Source organism: Rhinatrema bivittatum, chromosome 8 (assembly GCF_901001135.1).
Source record: "Rhinatrema bivittatum chromosome 8, aRhiBiv1.1, whole genome shotgun sequence".
Taxonomy (NCBI): Eukaryota; Metazoa; Chordata; class Amphibia; order Gymnophiona; family Rhinatrematidae; genus Rhinatrema; species Rhinatrema bivittatum.
This window is the reverse complement of record NC_042622.1, coordinates 163,917,419-163,941,970: the sequence shown is the minus strand read 5'-3', so window position 1 is coordinate 163,941,970 and position 24,552 is coordinate 163,917,419. Positions and strand designations below refer to the sequence as shown.

Sequence of the window (24,552 nt, the reverse complement as noted above, 5' to 3'; positions counted from 1 at the left end):
GTAGATGGAATGTACATATGATGGCTGACTATTGTTGGAGCATCAGGCGAGATTGTCCACTGCCAGAAAAGCTATGTGTAAATTTTTACCTTAATATGTATGTTTGGTAGCAGAACTTTACTATTTGTACACAATTTTACTTACAGTAACAAGATATAGCCTTTGTATAAATAAACAGTATATTCAGGTCATTTTTTTTATTTCCTTTGTATGTACATTTTCTATGATATTTTAGACAAAGGGAGGGGATCCTGTATCTTAAAATGTTGACATGATAGAGAAAATCTGGGGTCATTTTTGGATTCAGATGTCAAAAGTTAGTCAAAAACAAGTGTCGGATCTAACTCAACGAAAATTGTGTTCCCCAGTGTAGTAGATGCCCTGCAGGAGGCTCTGCTCAAACATATAGTAATGGAACCCATGATCAAGGGAGTTATACTCGACCTAGTGCTCGCGAATAGGAATAATGTCTCTAATGTCAGGGTGGGTGCCCTCCTCAGCACCAGTGATCATCAAATGGTATGGTTTGATATCGCAAATAGGATACAGAGAAGTCACACGAAGACCCCAGTTTTGAATTTCAAAAATATGGGCTTTGTTGAAATGGGGACGTACCTGGAGGCAGAACTAGAAGACTGGGAGAAAATGAGAGAGGTGGAACAATAGTGGGCCAAACTAAAAGGAGCAATTACAAAGGCAACAAATCTATCTGTTAGAAAAGTAAACAAAAGTAAGAGAAATAAGAAACCATTCTGGTTCTCCAAGGAAGTGGCTGATAAAATAAAAGCAAAAAGAACAGCATTCAAGAAATATAAGGGATCCCAAAAAGAAGAACACAGGGAAGAATATCTGGTGAAACTGAGGGAGAGGAAGAAAGAAATTAGGAGAAAGCAAAAAGGCGGCAGAAAGGATTGCCAAAGAGGTAAAGCGAGATGACAAAACATTTTTCAGATACATCAGAGAAAGGGAAAAGTCCAAAGTGGTACAGTGAAATTGAAAGGTGACAAAGATCAATGTGAGGAGAGAGATGAAGAAATGGCAGAAATAATAAACAAACACTTCAGTTTGGTGTTCACTAAAGAAGACCCTGGAGGAGGATCATTGCTAGTTAACAAGACTGTGGATGGGGGTGGAGCGCACTGTTAACCCGCATTTGGCCGCGCGTTTTCGACTCGCTAGCTTTACCCTTATTCAGTAAGGGGTAATTGCGCGTCCAGGCCCCCCCCCCCCCGAAACTAATAGCACAACAGGCAAATGCATGTTGATGGCCCTATAAGTTATTCCCGGGCGATTCAGTAAGTAAAATGTGCAGCCAAGCCGCACATTTTACTTTCAGAAATTAGCGCCTACCCAAAGGTAGGCGTTAATTTCTGCCAGCGCCGGAGAAGTGCACAGAAAAGCAGTAAAAACTGCTTTTCTGTGCACCCTCCAAATTAATATCATGGCGATATTAAGGCAGAGGTCCCAAAAGTAAAAAAAAAATAAAATTAAAAATCAGCCTGCGGCCCGTGGGTCGGAAGACAAATGCTCAATTATGCCGGTGTCCGTTTTCCGAACCTGTGGCTGTCAGCGGGTTTGAGAACCGACGCCGGCAAAATTGAGCGTCGGCTGTCAAACCCGCTGACAGCCGCCGCTCCTGTCAAAAAGGAGGCGCTAGGGATGCGCTAGTGTCCCTAGCGCCTCCTTTTACCGCGGGCCCTAATTTCCATAGGCCACCCTCCTGAATCGCGTGCCCAGGAGAGTGGCCTGTAAGCCTGATACTTTTGATGCAGCTCCAACATTGCTCTCTGCTTTCATGGCAACAGTTAAGGGAAATTGGATTCAAACAGCATCCGAGGGCCCTGACATTTACGGTCTGGTAAACTGTTAAGCACGAGGGTAACCTGCACAGTGCAGCAGATACTGGCATAAAGTTGCTGGGCAGACTGGGTGGATCATTTGGTCCTTTTCTGCCGTCAGTTCTATGTTGGCACAGATTGATTGATTTTATGTATTTATTTATTTATTTTTTTGCATGAAACATTTTTTGAGCAGCTATTAACTGAAGTAATTTTTTGAATTGTATGTTAAATGTAATTGTATAGGAAGCTGTGCAGAGCAAGCCGGAGGCCCCTGCCCCGCCCTGTATCTCTACATGCACCTTCCTGGCCTTTAATCCTTGGGTATTGAGCATACAAGGAAAATAACTGCATCAAAATTAGAGGATTTAATTTCAGACTATGCAATGAAACCTCTTGCTGATTTGTGATGTAGTGGAACCATGATTCCCCCACAACAACCAAGCACCACTGAGTCTGAAGCAGAAACCTTTATTATTTCTGTTAGAGGTGCTTGCCAGGTCACTGTCCCAAAGCAGCTCCTCGAGACCTGCTTTAATAATGCTAATGAACTTGGATTTCAAGCCCCATCTCATCAGAGGGCCTAGGCCCTCTCAGTTTTTGCCTACAAAACATTGTTTCGGCCTCTCTGTTACAATCCCTCTTCAGAATCATTCCTTTTCTTTCCAAAGTGCTAAACATGTTGGAAGTTTCTGAAAGTTGCACAGAAAACATTCTGAGTCTAAAGAGGGCCTTCCCGGCATTCCCCCAATGAATATTCAGGAGCCATTTGCATATGTTTAATCTAAGAACCAGGTTAATGTGGATAGCTGAGCTTTCCTGGCACCTGCGGACCAGCGTTTGGCATTACTGCTCCAGGGCTGCTATTGTGCACCAAAACCATGAAACCTATGGGCGGAAGAGACTTCAAAGACTGGAGATGACACATCAAAGGTACAAGCAGGCAAAATCTATTATGAGCTCTAAGGGTGTGAGACATCCACTAAGTTAGGGTTTACAGCAGTAAGTCTGGAAAAACATTAGAAGAACTGACACAGAATGGACAAGTTCCCGCCCTCAGTCTTTAGCTATTAGCTTTCTCTACACGAGCCTGTGATCTGAGCCACGTCTGCCTGTGCTTGGTAATTAACTGCTGTACATACTAATGAAGATGGTGGGTAAAATCTAGTTAAATGAATGAACGGTTAAGCATTTGTTTTCACATGTATGGTACAAAGCAATCCGCAGTAGTTTTGCAAAGGTCCAGTTTAAAAGAGATTTGAAATATTCTGGATCATAATGCGCTAGATTAAAGGCAGGAGTCTGAAATGCTATAGTAACAACGGGCAGAAGATAGTGTGAGAGAAAACTAAAGCACAGTGCCTGCCAAATCCCATGCAAAGGAAGCATGTGCTACTGAAAGACAAGGTTCCAAATTCTCCAAAGGGCTGGAGCTGAAAACTTCCTGGCCAGCCAGAGAAATTCAGCAGGCTGCAGGAAGTGATGGGGGCTTCCTTAGGGGATGCTTGTGTCTATCCCATTTTGCAGTGGTGGTAACAGTGCTTGAAGGCCTCAGGCCAGGGAATGATGTATCAGCACCGTGAGCCATGCTCAGCCCCTCTCTCTAGCCAGCTGTTTTACAGCAAGGTTCAGGCTGAATAGAAAGCTTTAAGGGTCACCTTACTTCCCTGGACTCTGCCACTGTTCTGCGCATTTTTGCAGGAGCTCACTCACCTCGTTCACTGGGAAACCTGGACCCCAAGGTGGGATCGATGCTTCTACAAAGGGGTTTTTATTTTACTTTTTAGTAACTTGTCCCCTTTTGGTGGGATCTGGAGGCAGCAAGAAACCCCTACCATCCTTCAACAGGGTACAATTGACTTGCATTCCTCTTACTTATTAAATAATCTGCATTGCAGGTACTTCAAAGCAGATTACATTCAGATACTGCAGGTATTTCCCAGAGAGCTCAAAATCTAAGGCCATGGAGGGTGACGTGATTTGCTGTAGGTCACAACAAGTAGCAGTGGAGTTTGAACTTGGCTTTGCTGTTTCTCAGCCCCCCTGCTCTAATCACGAGGCTACACCTCATCTCTGTGAGGAAAGAAAGGAACTTTTAATGTCTCTAAAGTGTCCTCGTGCACTGGATTTGTTCAGGAGTAATACTGAAGGTCTCATATACAATAATGTGAGATCCATGTTATCTCCCTGAACCTATTGCTGAAGGCGCCCGAACAAATCCCAGTCATAACCCTGCGTTTTATATTTTGTTTTCTGACTTAAGAGTCCCACCTGTGTGCACTAAGATGATGTATCCTTTCTACAATTCACTGCCATGAAAGAAAAGCAAGTTTACCAGATCTAAGAGAAGTGGAAATAAAGCTAAGGCATCCATCCCAAAACGCTTCAAAATATTCAAACCACAGCCCTAGGGCCTGTGCTGCCATAAGCTCCCTCTGGTGCAGCAGGAATAGTGTTGACATTAAATTGGTTTTACCCTCCCAGTCTTGTGCGTTTAGCATGGAAGCCCGTGGACTTGGCCCCAGTTCTATGCAGCAGCTCTTCTACCATCTTTCTCCGCAAGAACAATCAAAGAGATATACAGAAAGGAACTTTTATTTCCACCATGGCTTGTTGTGCCTATCAAAATGTACTTGTTCTCAGCTGCCCCAATCCAACCAGAAACCCTGCCTGGAGAGGAGGCTGACAGGACAGGAGAGGAGCTACTCCTGCCCCCAAGGCAAACAGGTACCAGGCCACCTGCCAGAGACTATCGCACCCCAAACTCAGCAGCAAAGGAATATCTCATGCCCAAACCCTTCACGTGTGAAAAACGACAGTGCTTCCTTCCCCTTTTAATGCCTTGCCTCGGAACGAGTAGCAAATGTCCTGTGATCTTTCTCCTGTGTTCCTGAAATGTGTGCTGCAGGTCCTGGCTTGATATTTTTTAGCTGCGCTGCGTACGGAAGTATAATTCAATCACGTCCTGTAAGCCAGACACCTTACCAAATGTGGCACTCTGCTAGCCCACAGCTGATCTACTGCTGGGCAGCTCTTTTGCATGAAATGAAAAGAAGGAATAAATATTCCAGTGGTTCTCAGTCATTCGATACGTAAAACAGAAAAATCAGTTTTAAGTCCAGTTTTCTTTGGGAGGGCCGTGTCTGGTGTGGGATTTTTCTGGGTGAAGGAAGATCTTGCTGCGAGGAAGCTGCCCCCCCCCCCCATCCTCCTTCCTGAGAAGCTCTGCTTTTTCTCTGGATGGCAGTGCCTCGCTCGGCGCGGCCCGGGCTAAGGCCTCTTTACGTTCCAGCTTGTCGCGGGTCAGGTGGCGATGCCCGCTCCATGCTGGGAGGCGGATGCTGCTTCATACCAGAGCCACCGGCTTGGATCCCGCAGTGCTGAGATAAGGCGTGGGTGCAGTGTCCAGGTCCATGAAGGTGGAGTAAAGGGTGGTGAGGTGCAGATCTGCCAGGCCACCCTGTGAGGGGTCCATGCCTGAGCTTGGCTCGTGGTTGCTGGCTCCATTCAAGCCATTGCTTAGATAAGAGGGAAAGCAGTGGGGAGGTGTTTGGGATGATGCAATGAGATCCAGAGCCAGGCTGTCATCTTTCAGCTCTTCCCAAAGATTTCCTATGCAGAAAACACAAGTACAAATGCTTCCTTAGCATTGGCTGTTACAGAGATTTGTTTGTATTCAAAGCAAGCTAAGAAGCAGCCCCTTAGGCTTGGGAAACCATTTTAAAAGGCAAAGTTGAGGTGTGCATCTGCAGCTGCAGTTTCTGTGCTTGTCTTCCTCTGGGACACCTCTTTCTAACCTGCTAAACATTTGGTCAAGCTGGAGATCTCTTATAGTCTCCGTGAGATGGGCAATCTAGCTGAGTGGAAACCTTTAACAGATTGTCCTGCACACAGGAGAAACTGTTTATTCCACCTATCCCCAGGTGCATTTGCTGGTTAGCCATTGCTATTATTACTCTGAGAAGCATCCGACTGGTAAGACACTACAGTGGATATTCTGTCTGGTTTATGGCCCCCACATTGAGGCACTGGAGAAAACCTGGGGCATTCTGAAAGTAATTAGAGGCCTGGATCCTGGCTGGGGGAAGAGGGACATCTATGGCTTTTAGCTACAAAAGTGACAATGAGGACAGAGATTGGTTGTTCTCCATGTCCACAGGATAGGCCAAGAAGTAACAGACTTAAATTACAGTTGGGAGAGGGAAGTTCTTTCAATCATTAGGGATAGCTTCTCTAATGGGTTTGTTTATGCAGAATGAACCTCATTCATAAGCCAGGCTATGTTTAGTACAATCTCAGTCTCTCAGAGTTAGGGGCCGATGCAAAAACTGAGCGCAGAAAACAGGCGTTCAGTGTTGAGCGCCCGCTTTCCTAATACACGCCCAGCACTTCTCCTGGTCCTGAGATTGAATATTTAAATGAAGGGCCGCGCTGCCAAGGAGGCACTAGGGACAAATGTGCGCCCCTAGCACATCCTTGGCAGTGGGTGCCCAGGAGAGGTGGCTTCAGGTGGCTGTCAGTGGGTTAGGAAAACAGACGCTCAATTTTGCAAGTGTCCATTTTCCTAATCTGTGCGCAGCTACGGGTTAGGAAAATGGACTCTCATTAATTGAGCGTCTTTTTCCTAATCTGACTGCCAGCACACATTTTTCTTTTAAACCTTGATATTAAGTTGGAGGATGCACAGAATAGCAGTATTTTCAACTAGGGGGCATTCCATGAAGTTAGCAAGTAGCACATTTAAGACTAATCAGAGAAAATTCTTTTTCACTCAACGCACAATAAAGCTCTGGAATTTGTTGCCAGAGGATGTTGTAAGTGCAGTTAATGTAGCTGGGTTCAAAAAAGGTTTGGATAAGTTCTTGGAGGAGAAGTCCATTAATGGCTATTAATCAAGTTTACTTAGGGAATAGCCACTGCTATTAATTGCATCAGTAGCATGGGATCTTCTTAGTGTTTGGGTAATTGCCAGGTTCTTGTGGCCTGGTTTTGGCCTCTGTTGGAAACAGGATGCTGGGCTTGATGGACCCTTGGTCTGACCCAGCATGGCAATTTCTTATGTTCTTATGTTTTCTGTACACTTTTTTAGGCTGTTGGACGTGTGCGCATTTTTAGGGGGGATCTGGGGAGAATAGCTAATAGCCTCATCAACATGCATTTGTATGAGATGAGCGCTATTAGTTTTGTGGGGGGGGGGGGGGGTTGGACGTGCGTTTTGGATGCGCAAATCCCCTTACAGCATTAGGGGTTGTGGATGCGCGTCCAAGCATGGGTTAAACTGCGCTTGGCTGAGCTCTCTGTATTGCATCGGCCCCTTACTGTTAATGCTCTTCTTAATACCTGCAATGTGCCAGACAGAGCCTACTTCTGCAGTTCAATGTGCGTAACTTGTTCAGTCTGTGAGGGAAAAGCTACTCAGGGAAGTAGGGGAATCTGTGTCGCTGCAGGAGTTTAAGTGCAGGATAGACTTATTTTCTGGGATGCTGGAAATATAGCAGACTTTGTCTGGAGTCAGGTGTGGATGACCATCTTCGATTCTATGATGTTCTTGTTTACAACATTTTTGCTCCAAGGAGCTTCATCCTAAGTCATGGCTGAAAGAGAAGGTCAGATGGGGATGGTGGAAGGGATATGAATCTGGCTTTGCAATCACTGCAGTTATGGAACTGACTTCAGGTCGGTCGGGGTGACTGAAGGGATCAAAGTCTGGTATTGCAGTCGCTGTACTTACAGAAGTGACATCAGGTCAGATGGGGATGATGGAAGGGATCTGACTCTAGCACTGCAGTCACTGTACTTATTGCAGTGATACTGGGTTTTTCACATCATGGTCACAGTGTGCACTGAAAACTCACACATGGTTTTGTTTTGTTTTTTTCGTTTTTACTTAGAAATGTGTGGAGGGACAGCTTTACTGATTAATTGGCAGTCTCCTTTAGGTCTGCAGCTCAAATCAGAACCAGGCCTTGTTGGACTACAGTGCCATGATCCCTCATCTGCAGCTAACTGGAGAGTTGATGCCCCCCTCCCCTCTACCATCCTAATGAGAATCCTTTAGTCAGAGGCTACAGATTGCCCCCCACCAGAGGGGCAGACTCCCCCCTCCCCGGGCATAGCAACCCTGACTTGGTAACATACAGCATCACCTGAGCTTTTGCATCTTTCCCCATGTTCTTTGTGCTGCTGTCACACTACAAGTTGTTCTGAGAGGTATTTGACCACTGACATGATGCTCAAAAGATTAAATATTATGGTCTGCATTTAAACACCTCTGACTGGCATTCATTTCCTGATTAGAGAGGCCTTATGTTCTGGTAAAGGTCTAATTGAGCAATTTGATTGGCTAATTCCCCTAAACAGGGCACACACACTGGAGAGGGGGCCAAAATGAATTTCACTGGTGTTTGTTCTCAAGAGGTGACCACCTGGGACATGATTACCACAGCCTCTAAACCTGGGGAAGAGACTTAATGACGTGAATCTGACTATTGCTCCTGTTCTCCTCAGAAGCTTTGGGGCTAACGCTGAAAAAGATTTGAAATACACTTTGGCGGAGAAAGCAAATAAGCATGTAAGCCAGTAAATAAATTGCATTGAGACTTGAGATGCTTACCTTGTAGCTCAAAGTCCGTAAGGGAAGGGTTAAGAGCATCGATGTCATTACTTAGGTCACTTTCCAGCAGAGTGGCCTGCATTGTTCTGCCTGGGGAGTGCTCTGCTGCGGTCTTTATGCTGTGAAGGGGTGGGCTGTGAGCTGGCAGAGGGGAGTCCTGGGGGCTGTACTGTGATTGTGGTTCACCTTGAGTCTCCAGAGGTGGAAAGTGGTTGTGGGGGACCCCGGGATGTTGTTGGATCTGAGGATAGCCTGGTGGTGCTGCTGATGGGTAGCACAGAGACGGGTGACATCCAGGTTGATACTTGGCATGCAGAGAGCCTGGGATACTGGAAGAAAGGGATGTTTGGAAAGACAAGTGCACAGGAGCCGATGAACAGGGCACGCCGGTGCCACTGCAGGTCATAACTGGAGGTTTTGCCTTCTCAGCTTTGTCACCTATCAATCTGTCAAGTTCTTCTGAAAAAGCAAATAGATAAATACATAACCGATAGTTGATCATGAGGTGGGAGGCAACACAGTGCAGGCCATTGTGGCATTATATGGGAATCTGAGTTGTGTCACTGCAAGATTTAAAATGACTTGGAGAAAAGACTACTTGTTTCCGTACACTAATTAATGACAGGCCATTGTAGACGGAAGTGGATTTCTTGAAGGGTAAAACAATTTCTCCTTAAATGTGAATTACAGTGGCCTTCATATCAACCTTGGGCCTTTTTCCACAGACACAGAATGGGAGAAAAGCCTTTGTAAATCAGGCTGTAGGTTTGTAGATTTTCATCTGCAGGAACATGCTGACATGTAATTGGCAAAATTATTTAGCACCTTGTGTAAGTCGGTGTCAGGATTTGTTTATTTGTTTTTTTGTATACCGACATTCAGTCATATCCGTCACATCGGTTCACATACAACAAAAAAGATAAACAGTTACAAAGTGAAGAATAAAAGAATAATTGTGTTACATAGAATAATAGAGATAATTATAGTGGAGAGGAAAAATGAAAAAGAATAAGTAGAGTAAAAATTAATAATATAATTATAATAACTATATTGGAAAGATTGTCCTGTTATTGCTGTAGGAACTGCAAAGCCGAGCTGGCAGACTGGCCCTCCCTTCAGAGCCATACCTGAACTAGCGGCAGGTGGAGCAGCCCACACCTAGGGACGGATTTAGGATTTTGCTGCCCCTAGGCACATTTTGCGCTTTCACTCTCCTATCTCGTGCAAGGGTCTGTTACAGGGTAACCGAGCGCTGTTCTCTGCTGATTGAAATTCAACAGAGCTGAAAGGCAGCACATTTTAGCCAGCCTACTGCCCCTAAATGTTTGCCGCCCTAGGCTGACACCCCTCCTTCCAGATCCTGTAAATGTGATTGCCTCAGCATGCCTAGAAGCCCAACGAGCAAAGGCCCTGTGCCAGGAATTGGGTCTGGATGCTGTCTAGCACTGCAAAGTCCTAGTCACTGGGCTACCTTTCTTGTTAAAGGGTAATTGGATATAAACACTTTTCCATTCAGTAAATCTCCTGCTCTCTTCCTCAGAACAACCAGCTGGGAAGGCCTGGCTCATACATCTGCCACCTGCTCACCTGGCTTTGCCATACTCTTCCTCACAGCTACGGGGTCTTTTCTCTTCCATTTCTGCAACTCCTCTTGCATCTTATCAATCTTGGATGGGTTTAGTGCCCACAAACAGCCTTTCCGAGAAGAGCTGCCAGGTTTGTTTTCCACCTTCTCAAAACATTTGTTCAAGGACAGGTTGTGACGTACTGAGTTCTTCCAGCCATCTGGAGCCGTCTGCAGAGGCAAAGAGACTTATTTTAAAATTTTGGATACGGGGACAGGCCGCCAAAGGCGGCTCGCAGAGGTAAAGAAAAGCAAAAATCATTGCAAAAGCAAATTTATGCAGGCCCATCTCCTTGCTTTGCATTAGCCATTCTGACTCTTGGCCAGAGAGCTTTCCTAACCAGGCTCATCGTGGGTCTCCCCTTGTTACTGAAAGTGATTGCTGTTCATCACCTGTAGTGCCCCAGCAGGATTTATGGGCCTCCTGCTCTCAGGGGCCCAACTCTCCAAATATTTGATGTTATTTTAACTTTGTAGATAAATTCCTGTCTTATGCCCCCCAACCAAGCTCCATGCCTCAGAAATCTCATCTGCTGTGCTGAAAGCACTCTGGATTTACCTGGGGTCCATTGCTGAGTTTTAGATGTTGCATTAGTGGTCTGTGGTGTCACAGAGATGTGAATCATATGTGACAAATCACAGACAACTGCTTTTACCTTAAATCCATTTTGTCTAACTTTGGGGGGGTTATGAAAAAAGAATCTACATTTTCTTCAGGTTTAAGAAGCAGAAGCTCTGACGCTTTGCTGTGCCATATGAGGAGTCCAGCAGCTGGAGTATGCACAAAAGCCAAACTCGCGTAAAGTCTGCAGAATGGATGTGCAGTAGCAGAGAAGGTGGATAAGTTGGGTATTTCCTGTGCACATGGGGGGCCCATGCAATAAGCTGTGTTCAGCAGAGCCACAGTTTTACCTGCAGTTGTGTACACATGTTTAATGTGCAAATGTTACTTCCAATGCAGCAAGAATTTTTGTGCACAAAACTGTGCATGTAAAACTGTGAATCCTGCTTAGCACCCTCGCATGAGAATCCCATGTAAATGAAGGCATTAGCTCTTAACCCCCCTCCCCCCAATGCAGAGAGGGGCGCTGTCTTAACGCAGGTTTTCTTAGCATTGGAAATTTCATTCCTGGTCTGAGGTGGAGGAAAATTTCCAGGACTTGTGTCAGTCTATGGGCAGACGCAGGAGTCCTGGCACCAGGACTTGTAATCGGGATTTATGTGCACAAAACATGCTTGGTGCACACAAAGCACATTTTCTACACTGAAAGCACTTTTGTGCACATAAATCATGGCTGAGAGACTCCCCGAGTTTTAAATGTGCATTTAGCCTGCTCCGATTGCCCATTTTAACTCGGGTTTCTGTGCACATTTTCCAGTCAGTGCACTTTTTAAACTCCCAATGCATTAGCATACCATTAGCTTACAGCATTGGGAGGTAAAAAAGTTTTGAGTCTGTGCATTAAGAAACTTTGCACTGAATTTCAGCTCTCACAGGTTTGACCCACACATTATTGCATTGGCTCCATGGGAATGATGTCCTCTGCTACTGAGAGCTAGAATTCCTTCAGACATAACCTGAACCAATAATTCCACTTTAACTACCTTTCCACCTTGCCACCAGAGGCAGGACTTCATTGCCTCTGTTTTAGATGAAATGGATCTTTCCCAGGCAGGATGCCTCCAGTAAGCACCAGGATTTGGGGTACGGGGTGAATGCGGCATTATGGGATCTGAAAGATGAAGTATTGGTGCTGTACCTTGAAGTAAGGAAAGTGTTCAGTCATGAAATTGTAGATCTCGCTGACAGGCAGACTTCCATTTCTGCTATTCTTCAATGCCATAAAAATCAGAATACTTTGGAATCAAAGAGAGAAAAAGAATGTCACTTCCATGTATCAGATTAATTGTTTACCCACGTCTGCTCTGGTGCTAATACAAAGAAGACTGGTAGCATAATAGCATAGTGCAGATGCTGTGGGGCCCATTGGAAGTCACAGTGCAGATACCATGGGGCCCGTGGGTAGTCACAGCGCAGATGCCATGGTGCCTATAGGATGTCGCACATTTGCTGTGGTGCCTATGAGTTTTTATTATTTGCGGGGATTGCAATTCAATTATGTTGATTTTCATGCAAAATCAGTGACTTCAGTGGCTAAAAGCAGAACTATTGTCTGTCTGTAAAAAGTTTCTTCTGTCAACCAGACCATCTTTAATATTAAACTATAAGATATTCTTTACTGATAGAATAATAGATTGAACTGGAGGGACTGCTACTATGGCTCTACTAGACACATGCAGCATTGTAGAAATGCATTTAACAGGCAATTTCTAACCCAAAGTGCATACAATCTAGTCAAGACAAATATACAGGGTAAATAAGAGACTTGTGAAATTGAAGATCATCCAAGCAGGAACCCTTGTACCTGAATATCCTCCCACAGGTGTGTCTAAAGCTGCCAAAGATGGAGATTCTCCCACCTCCTGGGGAATTAATTCCTACTTTCACAGCTAGAACCTTCTTCCCAATGACTGAACTAATGATATCCAATTGCTTCTATGAAAATGGAGAGCTACTGATATCAACCCTTATTCTCCTTGTAATCTCCCACCCCTTTTTAGCATTTGAAGACTGTTATAGAGTCCCCCACAGCATGGTCTCCTGCAGCCTTTCAATTTGTTTACTTTTACCCTCTTGATAATCTTTTACCAGTAGAAGACTTTCTTGATGCACCAAACTTTCTACATATCTTCTCTTCAACTTTCTGTCTCTAATGTAATATCCGATAAAATTGTAAGCAGAGTCAAAGAAACATTTTCTTCATCCCACACGTAAATCTAATATACTTGCTCAAAGAATGCTTTTTGTATATATATAGATAACTTCTCAATGGGTCAACAGTCTGTTATCAATGGGGCAGTGCCCAGTCAGTCATCAGAATGCTGCCTGGTCCAACCTTTTGTAGACCCATGTTCTGCCCACTGGACACCTGAAGCACTGCCTGGTCCATTCCTTCACTGCCCCATGTTCCTGCAGAGTACTGCTTGCTGGGCATGTGTACCGGGTCCACCTGTTACGGACTGATCCAGGCGGATGCTCTTGGCAAAAGTGTCATTGGAAGAGATTTCTTCTCTCCTCTTCCCCTCAAATCTAGATCAGTACAAAAGCTTCATCTGAGCATGTTGCTTAAATACATCTCTCCATTGTGTGTGTTAGGAAAGACCGGCTCAGGCTTATCATTAATAGCTGACATTTTTTATATTACTTAATGGTTTGTAAAGCAAACAGCAAGTCTGGTATTATCAGAATGCAGTGGTGTTACCTGTAGGAGTAGATAGGTTTGGGATACGGAGGTGGCTGACACTCCAGGCTGGCCTGTGGTGCGATCCTTTGATACGGATAATGGGAAGATGTGATGTAAGTCACAGGATATCCTCGTTCTTGTGAACACTAATATTGCAAAAAGAGAAAGGCCCATGAGAAATGAATTGGGTCAACAGCTGAAAGGAGCTTTCCTTAGAAAATAAAGAATTTCATCCTGAGACTGGTGACAAGTCATGACAACTTCTCTGTACAGTGCACAATTCTGTTTTCCAAATCTATCAAATTCATCAGTTCAGGCAGAAGTGTGCTAGAGTTATATTTTTGAAGTGGTAGGAGAGATTGGGTTGGAGTTGAATGGATGAAGAAAGGCAGCAGATCAGAAAAGGACTCCAAAAAAATACAAAACTTGCAATATGAATTCTATGGAGAAGCTTAACACCTGTAAATGCACTCGATGGAGATAAGACAGGAACAGGAGAGATAATAGAAAAATTGGAATACTTCACAGGCTTCAATAAAGTATGGGAAAATTAAAATTTTCAATAGAACTTCAAGGACAAGAGGTCATGATGTGAAGTTGGAAGAAACATAAAAAAATACTTCTTTACTGAGAAGGTAGCAGATCTCTGGAATAACTTCCCAGCATAGCTGGTGCAAATTGGTACTGTAAAAGACGTAACACATGCTTGGACAGTGATAGGAATAGGCTTGAGTGGTTGCAGTACTGCAAACAACTCAACCTTTACTCCCTCCAGAGCAGAGACAAAGGTGAGAGATGATGAAGCAAAACCAAGGCACAGATAAAAGAAGCATGAACTAGTGGTACCACAAGTCATAGGTAAGCCTGCTTAATGCCAAAAGGATTAAACTTCTCAGAAGCCAATGGCATCAATGCCAGTAGATTTGTGGTGGTTTAGTGCTGTCCAGCAATCACAGAATCAAAGCAATCAGATATTTGATCAATAACCACACTAGTTTTGGTGGCTGTTAGACTATTATGAAGCTTGGTGGTTAGACATGAAAGGGAAGTGGGAGTTGCTAAGGGCTGGATCTTGTCTGCTCCTCTGCCCAGGATGGAAGAAATGTGATTTGGAGAATAGGTGATACCCTATAAGCAGTGACGCTACAGCTGGAATACAACACAATAACTGGGTAGACTGCTTCATCTAATTGGTCTTTATCTGCCATCATTTACTACATTACCATGAATGGAGTTGTTAGGTGTTGGGTGGGATGAGTGCTGTCAGTAACAGGTGTTAGAGAAATGGGGCTAGGTGGAGTTAATAAAAGGATTTTGGTGGTATCCATAAAAGGGGTTTGGAGTGATCAGTGAAAGGGGTTGAGTAGTTTTGATAAAAGAGGTTGGGTGGGGTTGGTGAGAAGTGTCGGGTGGAGTTGGTAAAAGGAGTTGAGGGGTCAGTGAAAATGGTTGGATGGAATTGGTAAAAGTGCTTAGCTGGTGAGAGGGGTTGGGTGAGGTTAGTAAAAGGGGTTGGGTAGGGTTGATAAGATATTGGGTAGAGTTAGTGAGAGGGTTTGGGTGGAATCAGTAAAAGGGGTTGGGTGGGGCTAGTGAGGGATTGGGTGAAGTTGGTGAGATGGGTTGAGTTGAGACAGTAAAAGGGGTTGGGTGGAGTTGGTAAGAGGGGCTGGGTGGGGTCAGTGAGCATAGATGAAATTGGTAAAAGTGCTTGGTTGGTAAGAGGTTGGGTGGAGTTGGTGAGAGGGTTGGGTAGGGTTGGTGAGAAGGTTTGAGTGGAATCAGTAAAAGGGGTTGGGAGAGGTTGGTAAAAGAGGGATGGGGTTGATGAGGGATTTGGTGGAATTGGTGAGAGGGGTTGGGTGAGGTTAGTTAAAGAAGTTGGTAAGAGAGGTTGGGTGGAGTTGGTGAGAGGGTTGGGTAAGTTGGTGACAGGGTTTGGATGGAATCAGTAATAGGGGTTGGATGGGGTTGGTGAAAGAGGTGTGGAGTTGGGGAGAGGAGTTGTTTAGGGATTGGCTAAAGTTGGTGAGATGGGTTTTGTCGAGTCAGTAAAAGGGGTTGGGTGGAGTTGGTTAGAGGGATTGGGTGGGGTTAGTGAAAGAAGGGTTTAGTTGAGGATTGTGTGCGGTTGATGAGAAGGGTTGGGTGGAGTTTTGTAAGAGGAGTGGGAGGGGGTCAGTGAGATGGATTGGGTCAAGTTGGTAAAAGAGGTTGGGTGGAGTTGGTGAGGGGTTGGGTGGAGTTGGTAAGAGGGGTTGGGTGGGGTCAGTGAGAAGGGTTGGGTGGAACTGGTAAATGGGTGAGGTTGAGAGAAGTTGGTGAGAGGAGTTGTCAGACTTCAGCCTGCAGATGAATGGATTTGAAACTTCAGAGCACTGCTTTTGCTATTTGTACATTTTCACTTTGCATTAAGACACGTTTCAAGGAGTTGATGCCAACATGTTGTAATGTTATTGGCATCAAACTCATCAGGAGGAGGTTTTTGTTCTTTACCCACTCATAGGATTAAAGAAAATATCAATCATTTGGAAACTGGATTTCAGCCAAATGACTCATATAGGGTTATGTGTTAATCTGCTATTCTTTGTCATTCTCCACCAGCCTGTACTATAGGGAAAGCCTTCTCCCACGGAGTTTGAGAGCAACAGTAATCGCACAGTCAAGGAATATTTCAGCCACCTTGGTCCTCTTTGCATCCTTTTCTGCTACAGGAAGATCAGTTCAGGGTGCCAAATACCCCATTGCTATGAGATATTAGCGCAAATCTCCCACTCCCATTCTCTTCAAGGGCCATAATTAGATGGCTGCAGCAACTGGAGACCGGAATGGGTCAACCCAGAAAAGAACAAGGGACTTTTGAGGTTCACTTTTTCTATTTTATCCCCAGCAGCAAGTTCTGTTGCAGCTGTTGCATGTGACTGATTCTGGCTTTCCGTGTGAGATCCAGAGAGGCCTAAGGCTAAAAGGTGTGCCGACAGATCTGTCCTTTTGAAAGGTTCCTGTTTTGTATTTCCAACTGGGAAAAACTATTAAAGACCTAATAAAGATTTTAAAAGATACATTGCCCCAAGGCTAGGGCTGGACCCAAGTCCATGGTCATTTCATTTCATGTATTAGATTTCTAGTCCACCTCATCGTGAAGCCCTTGCAAAGCAAATTAGCAAACTAGAATCATAAAATGACATGGTCTCTATGCCATCGTAAAGAGAAATGAGTGGAGCAGGTCTGTCGCCAGCAATAGTTCTCTTCAACCTGTTACACTGATATAAGCTGACCCATTTTCACACACGTTAGGGCCATAACACAGGCATTAAGCCCTTAGAGCAAAATGATAAATGACCCTGTAAGTGGGCAAAGACACCAAGAAGAGCAGTTTTGGCATTTCTTTCTAAGAGTTAGAATTGGGTCTAGCGGGTCAAAACCTTACATGGGAGTTATTTCCACAGTAAGATGTCTTGCTGTATAAGTGGAAAAATCTAATAAAAATAATTACAAAAAATATATCAAAACATTTTTTTATCTAGGCATAAGTTGCTTTTTCAAAGGTTGTCATGAGGTGGCTGAAATGTCAGGAGACTCTGTGTGACTGTTGCTGGTCTGAACCCTGCAGAAGGAAGCGTTTTGATTGATGCAGAGTGATGGAGAATTCATCGGATAAAATCCTTCATTCCAGCCAGGTTCCCAGCTGCTACAGGGGATACTTTACCTGGCTCAGAAGGTGCTCTCCTATTTTCTGTAGTAAGAAAGGTGAGCGCCTGTCCAGGTGCAGGCCCTTGGTCTCCTACGTACCTGCTGGAAGGCTTGGCTGGAGCTGTATGCCTGCGGCGCTGGAGGCTGATAACGGCACGCCCCGTTCCCGCCTTGCTGCATGGGCACCAGCCCTGGTGGGATTGCCTTCAGCTTCAGCCCAGAACCCTGTCCAACAACACTGCAGAGCATTATGCTTCCCACAATCAAACCGAGCTCTTGAATCTCAGCCTTCCTTCATAGTTAGGGAACTTTGTTTTTAGTTTTTATTTTATTTTTCCTGGAAATGTCTCAATGTTTATTACAACAAGAACAGAAATGATATTTACCCGGAAACATGGAGAGTCACTTTTCCCACTGATTACTGCCTTTGTTGTAATAAACCCTGATAAATTCCCAGGCAAAACAGAATAAAAAGTGAAAACAAAGGTCTCTGCTCCTAACTTAGGGGGTCATTTTCTATCCCTATCACTCGCGAAAAGGGACTTTTCGCACGCGAAAAATCCCTTTTCTCATGCGATAGCTAGATAGGGGCAGAGTCAGCCCCGGAAGAGGAGGAGTTGGGGCGTCGTCGGGGCGGACACGGCGGAAACTTCGCTGGCGGCGAAAAGGTGGCGCTATTGGGTGCGAAAGCCGGCAGCGATAACACCGCGGTGGTACGATCGCTGACGGCTTTCGCAGGCCTTGCCCTCCGCTTCGCTCCCCCCCCCCCGTTACCACGGGATTCAAACAGCTCTGCGATATTAGAAAATCCAGGCCTTAGTTAGTTACTTTTCTGTGTTCAGATTTCGAAGTGAAAAGAGCGAGGATGCTGAAGTTTTCATCAAATACACAAAAACTGATATCACCTCAGATCATTACTATATTAATTTTCCTAACATTTTTCAAACAGGAAAAAATCTCTCAACATTGAAAAATCTATCGAATGAAATTGTTTATCCACCAACAAGGCAAAAGAAAATTTTTAGGGGAAGAAGAGGAAGGTTTCATACAATTTCATATCATCGCATCCAGCAATGTGTGGCAATTTTTAATCATAAACCGACCTCCTCCAACCCGTGAATATTTTTTCTATTTTTAGCGTGATTAAATTTAGTGAAAAATGACTTAAAACTTTTCCTTGAAGTTATTTCCACCCACAATTGGGCTTTTAACTTGTTGGTGGGTAAACAATTTCATTCGATAGATTTTTCAATGTTGAGAGGTTTTTTCCTGTTTGAAAATGTTAGGAAAATTAATATAGTAATGATCTGAGGTGATATCGGTTTTTGTGTATTTGTGATATTTATATCCCTCTGAAACCAGTTTGTGCGTTGTTTTCATCAAAGCACTTTTTTGTAAGCCTGCGCCTTCTCCCTTTCTCTTTTACGGGTATTTCAGTAGTTCATCAGAGAAGTAAAAGTGTCTGCTTTGTCGGGTATTTGATTCAGTGGTAACTGCACCCAAATATTACGGGCAGAGTACTTGTGAGTCTATCATAACTTGATTGAGAAAAAGGCAGAATATGAAATGTTTGAAATAAATAATACAAGCTACAAATATGCTGCAAGGAGCACTGTGCTGGAAAGGGGGCTCGAGAGGCTCTCGGGAGCAATCCCCCCCCTCCCCTTTTTAACGAAGAGTGCCCAGTGGAGTTTGGCAGAGGTGGTTAAGAGAAGATGGCACAGCCTGAAGGGGCAAGGGGAGGGCAGGGACCCTGCAGCGCTGCCAGGGAACTCTAGTGTAGGGGATGGGGGTACCATGGTAGTGCATGGCCTCCCAAAATGACAGGCCCAGGTTATCCCTATTTGCCAACCCCCCCCCCCCCCCCATGACTGCCCTGTTGGGGGGAAACGCAGTCACTTTCCACCGATGGGGGAGCTCTGCTGCTTGGTGCTGTTATCCATGAAAATAACGTACAGAGAAAAGGAAGCAGAGAGAGAATAGAATAGCCGAAAATGTACAGACCTGACGGCAGACTGAGTGTGCCAGGAGGGGAGATTTTATTTAGGATCTTTAGTGATTTGGAGACAGAATCTTTTGTTATTTTTTTTTTTTTTATGCAGTTGTGTTAGTTTCACCTCTAAAATTCAGCGCCTAGGGAATATCGGCATCATAGCTACTGCCCCTAGATGGCTTGAATCTTTTCTCTCCAATAGAACTCATTTGCTCGTGTCAGCAAACAAACAGCAAATTGCAGGGCTCTTTTCTTTCCCCAGTTCCCTTTCAGTGCCTACATTTGTCCTATCTGCGACCTGATTCTGTCTTTCAATATTGAATGTCACCTATGTGCGGATGACATCCAACTTCGTGTTAAATTGGAACTGATCAATCCTCTCTCATCACCAATTTCAAAAACTGTCTTGTGGCTCGGCAATTGTAAACTCAATCTCTACTCTTCCAAATCTGGCTGAGCCAGATACACTTCCTATCAGGAGGAACACCCCCCTCTCCCCGTCAACCCAAAGACAGTGTAAGAATTCTGGGGGTTCAGCTTGATTGCACTCCCATGATGGGATCTCACATTTCCATGGCAGTGAGAGTCTCATTCATGTCCCTCTTCGGCTATCACAGCCTTGCTTCACTTATCCATGCTGTATCTCTCTCACCTCCTTGAAACAACTTTAACTTGTGCAAAACATAGCAGCCATTGTTCTGGTAGGGACCAAATCCTTTACAAATTGCATTGGCTCCCGACTGAAACCAGGATCAAACTTAAAATCTTCTGCTGCTTCATCTTCAAGTGCATGAATAGGCAGGACCTGAAGTATCTTTTCCTGTCTCCTTGCCCTCCACATTCCTGCTAGAAGCGTCCGATCCTCTCCTCCCACCCCTGACTTCTGCCAAACTGAACTGCACAAGACTGAGGGCCTTCAGCTGCTCTGCTCTCCAGATCCGGAATGAGGTTCCGCTACCCACCCCCCCCAGGGAATCAAACTACCTCCCTTTCTGTTATTCCGTGGGGCCTTGCCCATTACAAAGAGAAATGTTTCCCCACCCCCGGTCTCTGTGTAACTGTACCTGCACAAGTGTTACTTAGCTCTTTCATTATCACAGTACATTGTTACCTTTGAATTTGGGTTGTAATCTGCTTTGAGATCATCCCTGGCAATAAGCATCAGAAAGCGAGAGAAAGCGAGAGCTGAGAAAGGTGTGAGCTGGTTCCAGGCCATGACTTGGGATGCATGAAGGAGCCTTGGCTGGCATCAGGCAGGCCACAGCCCCATGCCACAAGCCACAAGCATGTCAGAGAGCCCCATGGGATGTGGTAAGAGACAGAGTCCAGCCTCAGAGTGAAGGAGATTTTTTTTATATGCAGCCACCTTGGACAATAATAAATAAAGAACACTTGGATGGTTGATTACAATAATACTAATAATTAATGATGGTAATAATAAGGCTCCTCTAATTAGAAATGGCACAAGAATGTGAGCAGCATCGAATGCAGGGCTGCATAGGACCAGGGCAAGGCCCCGCCCCTCCTGACCTGGGATAAAATGTACCCTCTGCCCAAAACAAAACCATACATGTTTTAACCCCTTTTTGTATGGGTGACCCTCTCAGCTTCCTCTCCTAACCTTGTAAATAAAGCAGAAGGGGCATTTGTCAGGAGAAAGACTCGGGGGTCATGGAAGTGGGGAGGGGGAGGAGTCATTAGTGCAGAATAGTGCGCCTGCATCCCCAGCTTTAAAATCGCGTGCTTTGCCCCACCAAACACAGCCTCACAAACTCAAAGTGCTTCCCAACTGCCACGTGTAAAGAATAAACTGCTGCACCAGGTGCTGGGTTTCACCCTGGCTTCGATTCTCTTTCGAGTTTATTTTTTTAGAAGTCATTTGACTGGCTTTGGGTCTACCTGGGAAGTTTCCTCAAAAGATCTGCTCAGTGGCCAGGAAATAGAGGGAGTGAGGTTAAGTGACCTCTGTCCTCGTTTAAGGCTTGATTGCCTTCTCCTTCTTCCTCAGGCTGTAGTCTTTGAAAGGTGTCTAACAACTCATTGCACAACTTTGAAGTTTCTCCTCTCTGCTTTAGCATCCCAAACCTGCCTTTGCTCTGACTCCCTAACTGCAGCCCCCTCTCTTCCAATTGTGATGGCTTAAGCTGGGTTTGCTTATATTTTCTCTACCTGAACTCTTGGGAAGAGGAAGCCTCAGACTGCTGCAGAGAGAGTGAGAGACAACTACAGACTACAGGTGGGAGCCAGGAGACAGAGCTACAGACAGCCTGGGAGAGAAAAGACAGACAGTATTAGACTACAGATGGGAGACAGGAGACAGACAGCTACATAGAAACATAGAAATGATGGTAGAAGAAGACCAAACGGTCCATCCAGACTGCCCAGCAAGCTTTCACTCCCCCCCCCCCCATACTTATCTGTTTCTCTTGTCCCTTGTAAGTGACTTTTTGTTCTATTTCCCTTCCACCCCGCCATCCCTTCCACCCCCGCCATCGATGTAGTTAGCAGTGCTGGAGCTGCATCTAAGTGAAGTATCAGTGCTGGAGCTGCATCTAAGTGAAGTATCTAGCTGATTGTTTAGGGGTAGTAACCACCGTCATAGCAAGCTACTCCCACGCATGTTTATCCAGCCTGTGCAACTCAGTCCTTCTTGGTTGTTGTTCGAATATAAATAATCTTTTCATCATTCCCCCTGCCGTTGAAGCAGAGATCGTTTCATCATTCCCCCTGCCGTTGAAGCAGAGAACTATGCTGGATATCATTGAAAGTCAAATATCAGACTAATTTGGTTTGGGGTAGTAACTGCCGTATCAAGCAAGCTACTCCCCTGCATTTTTGTGGATGCAAATCCTTTTTTTTTTTTCACATTTCCTCTTGCCGTTGAAGCATAGAGCAATGTTGGAGTTGCATTAACCGTGTGTATGTTTATTTAATTAGGATATTAATCTCCAGGTAGTAGCCGTCATTCCTGCAAGCTGCCCCCATGCCTCTTCACTTCATTCACATCCTCTATACTACAGACTACAGGTGGGAGACAGGAGACAGACAGCTATAGACTCAGGCTAGGAGAGAAAAGACAGCTACAGACTAGGGCTGAGAAAGGGTGTAAAACAGCTGCAGACTAGGACTAAGAGAAGTAAATTATCAGGCTTCTTGTTGTGGTGTGGAGGTTGGGGCAGTGAGGTGGAAGATCAGGGTCTGGACAGTCTTGTTCAGTTGAGTTGTTAGCAAACCCTGTGATGGCAGCTCAGTGTTCAAGGCAGAATTAATTTTGTTGGCACCGCTAGGCTGTGGGGTATGGGGAGGTGTGCTTGAGGGATGTGCAGGTGAGGGAGGTAGGCTCCTCTTCAGGATGCACTACATTCAAAGTGGCATTTCCTCCTCTCTCTTAAGCGCCGCTTAATCTTAGCAGAGGTGTCCCATGGGATCCACCCCCTAAAAGGAGCAGGGGCAGGCCAGTTGTGACTCTACAATCTCTCTGCTGCTGCTAAAGCCTGCCCTTCAAAAGAGCTCACACCTTCTCACCACAGCGACTCCAGCCACAACCCTATGGCCTAATGGGAAATCTGAGCCTGCTGTCGTGCCAGCTTCCCTTGCCCATCACAGTTATCTAGCCAAGCCCGGCATGACCGGGTATGCACACCGTGCATTTGCATGGGGTGGCACATCTGGGAGGGCGGCGGCAGTAAGAGAGGCTATGGGGCCCTTGGCGGAGCTCAACTTGCCCGCGGCAGCAGTGGCAGCAGGAGAGGCCGTGGGACCACTGGTGGAGCTCAATCCGCCAGCGGCCAAAAATGAAGAAAGGCCATGGCTGGTTCCCCTTTTATCTGCACGTATGTGCACAGCTTTACAGCTCCCCCCCCCCCCTTCCTTGGCAGAAAGGCCCATGGGGGCCATAGAAAGAGTAGCCCACGGGGCCATGGTGGAGCTCATCCCATCAAGGTCTGAACTTAAGGGAGAAGGAGGCTGGTGGGGTTATGGTGGAGCTCACCCCACCAAGGCCCAAAGTGAAGAGGAAGAGGATGGAGGGGACTGTAGTGGAGCCCATCCCACCATGGCCTGGAGAAAGGAAGGCGCATGTGTGTGTGTGTGTGTGTGAGAACCTGTGTGCATATGTCTGTGTGCATGTGTCTGTGTCAGAGCTTGTGTTCATGTGCATGTGTTTGTGTGAGAGCTTGTTGTGTGCCGGTGTCAGAGCTTGTGTTCATGTGACTGTGTCAGAGCTTGAGTGTGTGTCTGTCGCAGCTTGTGTTCATGTGCATGTATGTGTGTGTGTGTTTGTGTGAGAGCTTATGTGTGTGCCGGTGTCAGAGCTTGTGTTCATGTGTATGTGTTTGTGTGAGAGCTTATGTGTGTGCCGGTGTCAGAGCTTGTGTTCATGTGTATGTGTGTGTGCTGTGTGAAAGCTTGAGTGTGTGTCTGTGTCAGAGCTTGAGTGTGTGTCTGTCAGAGCTTGTGTTCATGTGTCTGTGTCAGAGCTTGTGTGCAATTGTGTGTGTCTCTGTGAGAGTCTGTCTATGTGAGAGTTTGTGTGTGTCTATGTGAGAGTTTGTGTGTGTCAGAGCTTCGTGCATGTGTATGTTTTTGTGTCTATGTGAGAGCTTGAGTGCATATGCATGTATTGTTTTTGTGTGTGAGCTTGAGTGTATGTTTATGTCAGAGCTTGTGTTCATGTGTATGTGTGTATGTCTGTGTGCAAGTGCCTGTGTGTGTCTGTGAGGGCCTATGTATCACATATAGATTCTCACAGGCATGCTCACACACATACATATTGTGACTGTGAGGGAAAGAAAGTAAGTGTGTGTGAGAGCATAGGCATGTGTATAAGAGATAGAGTGTGTGAGAAAGTTAATATTTGTATGTATGTGAAGATAATTTGTGAGCCCTACCTCCCCAATCCACAACAATCTCAAGATGGCTCGAAATCAAAAGATCCCAGGTATGGATAGCAGGAGATTTTTTAATCTTTATTAGTTTTAATTATTGGGTGTAATTTGATGTTTCTACTGTTTTGAAATATTTTATTGTTTTTAGGGAAATATTAGAACATGTTTTAATTATTGCATTTTTTTATTCAACAGTATGTTTTGAAATATTTTATTGGTGTTTGGGAAATTTTGGATATTCTATTTGTTAACTAGTTTGAAATATTTATTCATTTTATGACTATGATTTTACTATTATGATTGATGTTTTATATTTCTTGATTTTATTTTTTGTTTTATGAAGAATGGTAATGTTTCTGTTTTTCCACTGTTGCTCTGCATATAGAGGCTGGCTTGTTGTGGGTTCCAGTCCAGTTCTTCTTAGCATGTTTCTATTTATACTTTCTGGTCTCTTTATTCTGTATTTGGTCAGGATGTGTCTATGTTCTCCATGTGTGACCGAGATGAGATATTCTGTTACCATATAATTTATCTGAAGTGATCTATAGCAGTCTGATTTGTTCTGTTTTCCTAATAGGAAATGTATTGGTGTATTGGTGT

The 24,552-nt window shown here is 44.9% G+C and overlaps 1 protein-coding gene across 2 annotated transcripts in view; it reads right to left on the bottom strand.

Annotated features, from left to right (window-relative positions):
- Positions 1-1,805: 1,805 nt before the first annotated feature.
- FOXN1 (forkhead box N1) overlaps positions 1,806-24,552 on the bottom strand; it is a 69,862-nt gene continuing 47,115 nt past the window's right edge. Inside the window, exons 5-10 of one of the 2 annotated variants that reach the window (XM_029612638.1) lie at positions 17,173-17,298; positions 13,399-13,526; positions 11,836-11,932; positions 10,039-10,246; positions 8,452-8,910; positions 1,806-5,450 (exon numbers count right to left, since the gene is read on the bottom strand). In XM_029612638.1, the coding sequence (XP_029468498.1) occupies positions 5,185-5,450; positions 8,452-8,910; positions 10,039-10,246; positions 11,836-11,932; positions 13,399-13,526; positions 17,173-17,298 (1,284 nt within the window). In that variant the 3' untranslated portion in view covers positions 1,806-5,184. The remainder of the gene's footprint in view (positions 5,451-8,451; positions 8,911-10,038; positions 10,247-11,835; positions 11,933-13,398; positions 13,527-17,172; positions 17,299-24,552) is intronic. The other variant, XM_029612639.1, reaches the window with a different exon arrangement.